Source organism: Thermobia domestica, chromosome 13 (genome assembly GCF_964235325.1).
Source record: "Thermobia domestica chromosome 13, izTheDome1.hap1.1, whole genome shotgun sequence".
Taxonomy (NCBI): domain Eukaryota; kingdom Metazoa; phylum Arthropoda; class Insecta; order Zygentoma; family Lepismatidae; genus Thermobia; species Thermobia domestica.
The window spans coordinates 144180278-144191006 of NC_137466.1; the positions used below are offsets into that span (position 1 = coordinate 144180278).

General features: G+C 34.8%; 1 protein-coding gene across 1 annotated transcript in view; it reads right to left on the reverse strand.

Moving 5' to 3' along the window:
* Positions 1-9619, reverse strand: part of LOC145668607 (3-hydroxyisobutyryl-CoA hydrolase, mitochondrial-like) — a 107980-nt gene extending 98361 nt beyond the window's left edge. Inside the window, exon 1 of the mRNA XM_081736640.1 lies at positions 9231-9619. Within this exon, the coding sequence (XP_081592766.1) occupies positions 9231-9244 (14 nt within the window). The 5' untranslated portion in view covers positions 9245-9619. The remainder of the gene's footprint in view (positions 1-9230) is intronic.
* Between the last annotated feature and the right edge of the window lie 1110 nt (positions 9620-10729).

Sequence of the window (10729 nt, forward strand, 5' to 3'; positions counted from 1 at the left end):
GTTTTATATTTTGAGCTACAAATTCCTCAACAGAATTAGCGACAACAAAAGTTTTTTAACTGAATAATAGCACGAAATCCCTGCTTTCAGTTGACATCAAATTTTTTAGTGATTATGGTTTTGGTCTGTTAATAATGATCCTAGATATTTGAAAGTATCCACTTTGTCAAAAGAAAATATTATTTTGCATTTTAACGCATCCATAAAATGCACTATTACGATCCCGACAAACTTCCATTTATTTAGTTTTCTCTGCACTTACTTTTAAGCCTATATCCCTGCTAGCATTAATTAAGATTTCTGCATTCCTTTCTATTATTCTATCATTCCCTATTAAATTTACATCATCAGCATGCGCCATAACCTGGCAAATACAATTCAGCTCTAGGACCTGATTGCTGTCTTTTTATTTTCCTTAAAGTGTTCTGCAGAATAAAGTTTAATAATAATGACGACAACGCATCTCATTGTTTCAGGTCATTCTCAACGTGAAAGCTCGTGAACAAGATTTTCTCTATTCGAACCTTACTTTGGGATTCATTTAAACATATCTTAATTAATCTACCTTTTTCGGTATTGCAAATTATGTAAGCATGTTGTACAATGTTTCCCTTCTACCAGAGTCTAAAGTCAGTAATTGTTGTGCCAGGATGTTGTATTCTCTCATTTCTTTTCAAGTACTAGTCGAATGGTAAATATCTGGTCGATAGTTGATCGATTTTACCTAAATCCGTTCTGATAATCTCCAATAATTTCATCTGCGTATGGAGTCAATCTTGCTAATACAATGTTTAAGAGGATTTATTGGATGTTGACAGAAGAGAAATGATTCTCTTCACTCTTGTGGCAATTCCTCCTTGTTCCAGATAAGGAGAATGAGTTTGTGTATCTTGGTATACAATTTTTCCCCTCTAGCTAAAATTAAGTCAACCAGAATTTCGTCTACACACGAGATATGTGTTTAATTTTTTAAATAGCGATTTCTGTTTCTGTCTGGTTAGATGCTGGAATATACGGTTATGCTGCATGCATTTCACTTTCTCCACGTGCATTAGTTTTTAGCTATGTGTTAAGCAAATCGTCAAAGAAATCTGTCCATCTATTTAAGATGCTATCTGTATCAGTGAGAACTGTTCCTTTAGGTTTCTTTAATATGTAAGCAGGAAGTTGATAGCCTTTCTTAAGTTCGTTGATGCACTTATACATCCGAATGTTTTTATTGATGCATCCGAATGTTTTTTGTTTTTACTATTATCTTCAAGTTAATTAATTTTAACTTTCAAAAGTCGCGTTTCTTTGTTCTAAAAATTTTAGTTTTCTGCCAGATGACAATAAAATTTTACGTAGTTATTTCGTTCGGATTTTGTAGCCAACGCTGTTTCTTCTGTTTTCTCTTCTCTGCGACTTTAGTATATTCCTGGTTGAACAATGGTTTGTTCCTACGTATTTCTGCGTGCCCGAATATTTCTTTTGCTGAAATTTTAATGTTATCTCTAATTTCAACTAAGTATCTTGAACACTAGTGCACTCCAAACTTTCTAAAACCGAGAATCTATTCGACACTTCAATCTGGCTCCCTTCTCACCTGACTCTCCTCTATTTTAAAAAAATAATAAACCGCTCTGTTTTCAGATATTGAATATTTCCTTTATTCAACGATAGTCTCTCTCTTACTATCACAATCAACTCCTCTGAACGACCGAACATCAGTTGTGCGAGACTCTTCTTTTCTGTCTGCTAAAACATGATCAGTTTGAATATGTGTTTTTCCATCTGATGAAGTCCAAGTATATTTATGAATTTCACGATGTTGGAATTTTGTAATCTTCACGATAAGGTTTCTGCATATTGCACAGTTCACGAGTGTAACGCCGTTGTCACAACCTTCCTTATGCAATCATTTATTCCCTATAATCGGTTTGAAAATACCCTCTCGTCCTATCTTCGTATTGAAACCGCCTAACAGAATTTTCATATGGTATTGCAGGAGATGATCAAATACCCGTTCTATTCTTTCGTAAAAACTGTATTTCTTTATCGCCATCCTTATTTTCTGTTGGGGCATGTGCATTTAAAACAATAATATTACACCACCGACCCTTAAGAGAAGTAAAAGAAAATATATCGTTAACAAATTCAACCTATGTAACTGCTGATATTACGTATTCGTTTGTGAATGGAAAGCCCTGTTTCTGGTAATTTTTAATTTCTTCCCCGTAAAAAAACTTAAAATTTCCCGACTTGACTCCTCCATTTCTTCTCATCTAATTTCCTGATATCCCACTAGGTCCAACCTCTATTTCTAAACTCATTTTTTACAAATTTTAACGAGCCTGTCCCATAGAGTCTTCTTATATTCCATGTTCAAAATCTCATGTCGATTTTACTTTGCTGAGTTCGTGCCAAGTTATCAGTTCTGATCCGAGGATTCTGCGAACTTATCTGAACAATCCTTTTTTCTACAGGATGAGGTTGTTACCCTCACACCAATTTCTCAAGTTGGATTATCACCCTTTGGCTTGCTCAGTATATTCGCAGCTAACCTCTATATCCCAGACGCCTCCTCCTCGATCCACAACCTGAGGACGCGCCGTGCCGTGGTGACAGGAAGACCACATTTTACGGAAATTAATACAGCTATATTTCAGAAATACAACAGGTACTGATTATCCGAACACTGCTTTAAAACACACTATAACAATCAATATGCTCGGATATATGGATGCATATTAAGACTGTGAAAGCTTCGATGCCATAAAAATCGTAAATTAGAGAATAGTGTTAGTGTAGTATTACATAAATGCATCATACGTTTGACTATCCGAACTGTTCTTGATGTATCACATTGTTTCGTTTTATAGATATATAACTTCATAATATTTTTTAAGTGATTATAATCTTTACCTGTTCTCTGCCAATAGCAACTGTATGAATTCATAATACAAAACTGAAATACAGAGGAATAAAATTTTAAAAAATAATGTGATATTTCGCAGGGCATCTGATGTAAAAAAGGGCGCCTTGTATTCTTCACAGGTTCTGTACTACCAGTCAGTATTTGAATTTATTATACAAAGCTGGTATACAGGATAACCAAAACCACTTATATATAATGTGATGTTTCGTAGGGCGCCTTATGTAGAGGGCGCACTGTATCTTTTACGGGTTCTTCGCCAATAGTAACTGTGTGTATTTATTATACAGAACTGTGCTATACAGAAGAGCAAATAAAATCGTTCATCTTTGATGTGGTCTCGGAAGGGCGCCTAATGTAAAGGGCGCACTGCACCGTTCACGGGTTCTTTACCAATAAAACTGTAAGAATTTATTACTAAAAACTTGTACCTTTATTTATACTGTGATATTTCAGAGGGCGCACCGGTTTATTTGCGAAGTACATGGGTATGGCCTTGGCTCCAAGGATCAAGCATCTGTTAGACATTTTTAATGTGTGCTCAAAAAATTAATATTGAAATAACATTTTCATGACATTGACAAAAAATTACTGTATGTGACCGCTAGTCCTCCTCAGGTATATGACACACGGGAATTGAGCGAGGTAACATTATACAACAATAAATAATCCATATTCACAAGCGTGAGTGATTTTATACAATTATTTCAAATAATTTGGAGTTTGATGCTGTGTTTTTGCATTTCTAATATAGGTCAAAAGTATTTGTATAAATTGAATTTACACAAAAGACATGGATAGTTGGGTCTTTTTCAGTTTTCACTCAAATTATTCTAAAATATTAAGATGTTTGATTATAATCGTTATTATTCTAATTTTTCTCCTCTTTGTCGGCCAATATTGCTAGCATATCATCATCATCATAGCAGGGGCGGATCCAGGCCCGACTTCTGGGGGGGGCGGTTGGTTGTCATACTGCTACTTTTAAGGGCTCCAAACTTTGGGATGGGTTTTATTTATATATATAAAATAAGAAAGTTTCCTCTTCTGGGGGAAGCGATCGCCCCGATCGCCTCCCCCTGGATCCACCCCTGCATCATAGCTATTCTGCCATTATTGTCAGGTTACTTGTTGCAACTCAGAAACTTCGATGTACGGTGGTCCTCAGATAGATTCTTCGACTTGACGTAGCATTTTTTCTGTTTTAATACCTTCCTTCAACTACAGTCTCCTTTGCTCCCTCCCTCTCTTTCCTTCCCCTCTAGCACGTCCCTCATAATACGTTTCCTCCTCAGCCAATGTCCCAACCAGTTCTTTTTTCTCCTCTTAATTACATCTAAAATTCTTCTTTTCTCCCCTACTGCTACTATTTCTAACACCTTCTCATTCGTTTTCCGTGCAACCCAGCTAATTCTCTCCTTTTTTCGAAAACCTCTATTTTTTTTTTTTATCGCCTTTGCGTAATGTCCATGTTTCTGTTCCATAGAGTATATATTGGAATCAGTAAAACAAAATCTCAATATTTAATTGGAAGAGAAACTTCATCATACTTACACGAAGCTAAACTATATTACATTTAGAAACATACATTGTATTTCTTTTACTATTGACGCATTGTAGAATTTATCCAGAGTAAAATTTACCTATGAAAAGCATAAAATTTCTTAAAAGCAAGACTTGCATGACTCTTGCAGCAAGGCCAAGACCAAGACCAAGACTGGGTGTACAAGATCAAGACCAAGACCAAGACCAAGGATTGCAGTGCAAGACCAAGACCGAGACTGGATGTGCAAGACCAAGACCAAGACCACCCGGGTCTTGGTCTTGGTCTTGCATTTGCTCATCTCATCACTCAACGGAATATGTAAATACACTGACAGATTTAGCCATACTCTTTGAAATGAAAATTCAATAAAGACTTCCTTCGGGGTAGAATTTTCAAAGTTTCCACAAGTGTAAACATAACTCAAGTTATGAACTATCACTAATCCAAAACTCATCACGAACCACAAAGTTGTTTTGAGTAATAATATCTTTTATGATTCATGTGTTATGATGTTTGTATATTATTCACTTTTATTTATTATATTTGATGTTTATTCTAGAATAATATTATTAGGCTATAAACTACAATGTACTATAATAGTTAATTGAAATAAATGTTTCTTAAAGTGGAAGAGTGCTTGCCTCTACTGCAAGGAGTCCTTGGTTCGATCTCCGTCATGTTAGTTTATGGTTGGTGGAACATCGTGTCCATATATTTTCCCATATCGTCCAACATTCTCATTCTACTGATTTACTTTGTCATTATTTAGTTATATTAATTATCCGTCTCCTTTAACCTAAGTAGCCTAAAGGGCACAATCGTTGTCTTTAAAATAAAAAATTTAATTTAATTATGCTTCAAACTCCATAAATAAAAGAAAGATAAAAAAAGCTTTGATTGAGTTTAAAATTGTACTTGTGCTGTACATGATTCTTGTACGATGCCACAATAGTAGAGGGGAACAGGAGGATCAGTGGTAAAGCGGTTACCTCTGGTGCGTTAGGTCACTGGTTCGATCCCAGATCAAGTGAGTTTATGGTGGACAACATCGTGTCCCTGGGTTTTCTCGAAATACTCCCGTTTTCTCCCACATTTTCATTCCACAAATTCTTCTAGCCATCATTCATTTCCCTTAATAATCTCCCTTATCCTAACAGAGCGAATTGTGAGATATTAAATTGAAAGATTTCATTTAAATTCATTTTCACAGTTTGGAGGAGATACTTTCTTCCCTGTTCGCCTACTGTGTATACAAACTATACTTCCTAAAATAATTGTATCACAAAACACAACGAAACTAGTAGAGCTAGGATATTTCAAAGTTAAGCCATTTCTGCTATTATTATTATTATTATTATTATTATTATTATTATTATTATTATTATTATTATTATTATTATTATTATTATTATTATTATTATTATTATTATTATTATAAATTATTATTATTATTTAGTATTGTATTTTTTTCCTTAACAAGTTTCTCTTCTCTCCGGAGCGACACTGCAGGGAAGAATGCGTTCAAAGCTTATGGTTGTCATTATAGGACCTTGCATCGTTTGGCCTAATCCTCGTTTCGCCTAACCAATTATCTGACACTTTTATGACAGATAAAAGATAAGCTTTATATCCGCCATTTTAGGCGAAATAAGGATACTCGTTTGGCCTAATCCTCGTTTTGCCTAAGATGGTGGATTATATGGTGAGATAAAACTGGAGGGACATTTTTCGAAAAAAAAAATATTCCCTACTATGTGAAGAACTGAGAAATACAGATGCAAAACCAGTTAAATCCCTCTTCCATATTCAGTTTCATAAACTGTTAAATCCCAAACCTGCAAATAACATAATGAGAAAAGTAAAATCAAACCCGGTTAATTCCATATTTCAAACAATTTGAGGTTTCGTACTGTATAGGATTAGTTTAGTAATCTGAATATTTATTGCAACTCTTCGTAAATCATTCGAAATTTTATTTGGCAGAATTTGACGTGTGTGCTTTCATTATTTTTTTTAATTTTTGGACTGAAAAATAAAAAAAAGGAAATCTTTAGCTTTACGTCTCACGCATATGCCGGTTAGGCTAAAAGAGACGGTGATGATGAGAAATGAATAAAATGGTGGAATGAAGAAAGTGGGAGGAAACGGGAGAACCCCAAAAAACCCACAAGCACGGTGTCTGTCCACCACAAAGTCCACATGGCGCGAGCTGGGACCGAACCAGGGACCCCAAGCACCGGAGGTGAACGCTCTAATACTGAGCCACCGCGCACCCTGGACTGCAAATGGAGACACTATACGTCTTAGCCTAACTGTTCGTGAAACTTTTCTCTGCTTATTTGTTTTTCTTTAACAATTACTAGACAAATGCACAAATAAAACTATACTCTAAGCAGCGATGATCATAATTTTGTTATCAGACAACACCAAATTTGTCTAGAAAACGTACAAGACACATGGAAAACTGGAAACGAAATGTAGCCAAAAAGACAAGGTGAGTGGACTATCTATGGTTAAAAGTCGTTTGTTTTGTATTTCAGGGTAAGTCTTTACTTTGAACAAAACATTGTTGGATTAGGTTCTTCTCTAAACGGTTCTTCAGCTTCAACAGAACCTCTTTCTTAAAATGTCTCGTGTCAATTATCATTCAAAATTATAACATTCTTCTGGTACAACATGTTAAAAAATTTTGCCACTTATTTACCATTTCTGATTCTCTTTCTGCCACTGTTTTGCTCAAACTCAACATTTGCACATTTTGTTTTGCTATATTTCAAATCCATATATTGGAATAATTGGCAAATTAATATTCACCCTATGTTAATCCGTAAAAGGTTACAAACTCTTCCAAAATATAGTCATTCAGTTTAGAAATGTATACGGATAGGTATAATTAGTTCTGCTTGTAGTTACGAAGAGTTTGACGATTGAAAGCAGCTCAAAGCTCGCATTTTACAAAGAGGTTTTTGAGGAATAGAAAACTGAGAAAATGGTGATGCACCAGAGGACGCCGACGAAATGGATTTCCATTTAGTAGATGATGATGGAGAGGAGGTTACATAATTCAATTTTTTGCACATTTGGATCCATTGTTTTCAATTTAGAACAAAATTAATGTAGCATTTATGTATCCATATTCATTTGTGCCAATATTGTGCAATATATAGTTGATAATACATCCCCCCCCAATATTTTAGTAGGCATAATACTGATTTCTGACTCTGACTCCCTTTCTTTTTGATAGGTTTTGTATCTTGAGCCTCAACAAAAATGACCAGTCGTTCAGATGCAAAAGCTATTATTTCCATGTACATACGCAAAACCTGTTAAATCCAAACTACTTTCTTCAATAACGCAATTCACAGACTAGTGTGATTATAATTATACAGCTTTCGACAGACCAAAACTCACATTATTCTTATTTTTTTAATGTTCTCTAGTTTCTAATGTTATTTTACAATTATGACGTGTTTAAACAGTTTTTCTCGATTTGTCACAAATTTTAAAATGTGAATTTAACGGGTTTTGCTATTCACCTACTCATATATATTCGTATATATCCATGGTCCTAATAAATACATAAAGGAGTTTTCGTAATCCTAACTCCTCGAAAGTAGTTAATATAATATTAATCTATATATTTTGCATTTCTTAATTCTTTATATACTAGGGAATTTTCTCTTATATAATTTCCCTCTGGTTGAATTTCCACGATTTTTTCTTATTGTCCGCCATTTTAGACATAACGAGGATTAGGCCAAACGAGGATCCTTTTTTCGCCTAAAATGGCGGACACAAATCTTATCATTTATCTGTCATAAAAGTGTCAGATAATTGGTTAGGCGAAACGAGGATTATAGAGTTGTCAATAGGCCAAACGTGGCAACACGCATTATAGAGTTGTCAATACAAATATTGCAATTAAATTTCTTTTTCAATATTTAAAACGTCGTTGTGTTTAAATTTGGATAAAGGATTACTGTATAATCAGTCAGGTGCAGGACTTGAAACCTATAGCACTATTTTTGTTTTATTGTTATTATTATTATTAATTAACTTTATGTGTTTAACATCTCTTTCAGTGCCGAGGGTACGTAAAACAGGGATTTTACAAACTAACGTTGGAAACAAACCACATGAGCTATGACCCGAACTTGAACCCAAATGTTCCGTACCAAAGACTCGAACCATTTAGCAATGAGGGAATTATGTGGCTCCCTCTTAAATAACTTCTGTGCAGTATTAAACTGAATAGATATACGGTACTTACTACCGTATCTACGTTAAAACAGACATATAAAGTATATTGTGCTATATATATATATACCGGCGTCTCTGGTGGGGGGCAAGAGCGCCGATTTCTCTGTAAATTTGAGGGGGGCATTCAGACGCAAAAGGTATATATATGAATATTTTAAGACAAATTACACTCAAATTATGCCAAATATTGTATATTCAGAAATACAATGAGGGGGCCCGGGAACCCTGGCCACCCAGGATCGACACCCTTGGTGGGGACAGGGGGATACGTTCCTCCCAATATTTTGTGTAGTTATGAAATGAATCAATGCTGAAGATATTTAGTCTCAGTAGTATGTAGCTACGGCTATACTGGTAGCGTTCTAGTCGTTCCTCCCAATTTTAACATGCCAGAGACGGCCACATATATATATATTGTAGGTTTACGTCCCATAGAGCCTCAGTGCTGAAAAGGCACTAAACTACAATACACAAACTTAGAAAGATGTAATGTATTAAGCTACCACTTACCTCATCAGCTGCATTGTGAATAACAAATAAGAGATGGTTCCAGATATAAATTTCTTTTTTTAGATTGAAGTCCACACGCACTTACTATAAATAATCTTATTTAACAACCAACTAGAACAAATGAACAACTTATTTTCAAAAAGAAAATAATAACTTAATCAAAATAACGACGAAGTGTTCACACATTAAAGAAATGAATTTTTGCTTAGAAGATGTCCTTTCGCGTTTTAAACCACACTTACACTCACACGCATAGACACCAAAATTGATGATGATTTTCCTCTATCAGCCTGCAGAGGGTAAGGTCAAACTGATAAGATCCGGCGTCCACACAGCATCATCGTCTCTTGCTAACAAAACAAAGCCTCAAGAACCAATAATTGCTTCTCCTCTAAGAACAGAGGGTGATAAAAGAAAATGATTACATAATAACAGTATACTGTATATGTGTGTGCTAGGCAGGAAGAACCTATCAATTGAATCTTCTCCTAATTCCATAACGACACTCGTGTATCATATGACTTACATGTGCAGCACACTACCACATATACCGTGCTAATAATGACCAGTATAAAGTGTGGCGTGTCCGGTATTAAGCGAAATCTGATACTGATACGAACTGAAATCATTTCTGACAAATTAATTAGGCATCTGCTATATATGTATAAACGTGATATTCACATGATGGAAAATTAACAATACATGTTTACGAAATACCTTTATACTCTGTAGGACAGGTTATTGTCTTAGTATGATTATATTACCTGTTTGTAAATAATTCCTTCGCAGAGCATAGTCTGTAATTTGACGTAGCAATATGATACTAAAAATTAATACATACAAAGTATGCCTTTGCCTAATCACTGTTCGTATAGCATCAATATTTCAGTTACTCTATTTCTTAGACCTGATTTTGTATTGTTATTGGAAATCACTGAAACGACTAACATATGAAAAATATATTATTTTCTTCTCGATAAAACGTTCTGCATAACATCTCCAATATATTAAGAACTGTATTAATATTGTATTGTATTTATCTGAAACACAATTACGATAAACTGGAAATTTTTCCTTTCAGTTATTAGTAGAATGCCCACCACTGGTGCAGCGGGTACACACAAAAAAATAACGGTTACTAGTAAAACAAGAAAAAGATGGACAGTAACCAAGTTAGTTTGTCAATATAATGACAACCAAGCCGTGTGTCCCAGCCGCCAAGTCAAAAAGGTTAACGAGAAAAGGTGATTGCAATCATGCGTTACAGGTTAATATTGCTAGGTTACAGTGTAATAACTCTCAGGGGTACGCTAACCGATCACGTAGTTACCACTACCGATCATAGCCTGTTACCGGTAACCTAGTTAGCATGTGAGAACAACTGACTGCTGGGTTAACGATACAGGGTGCTTTAACTTTCTAATCACGTACTTTGATTAATATAACATATTTAATTAATAACAATAATTAATATTATTCTTTCAATCTCATCTCTGATG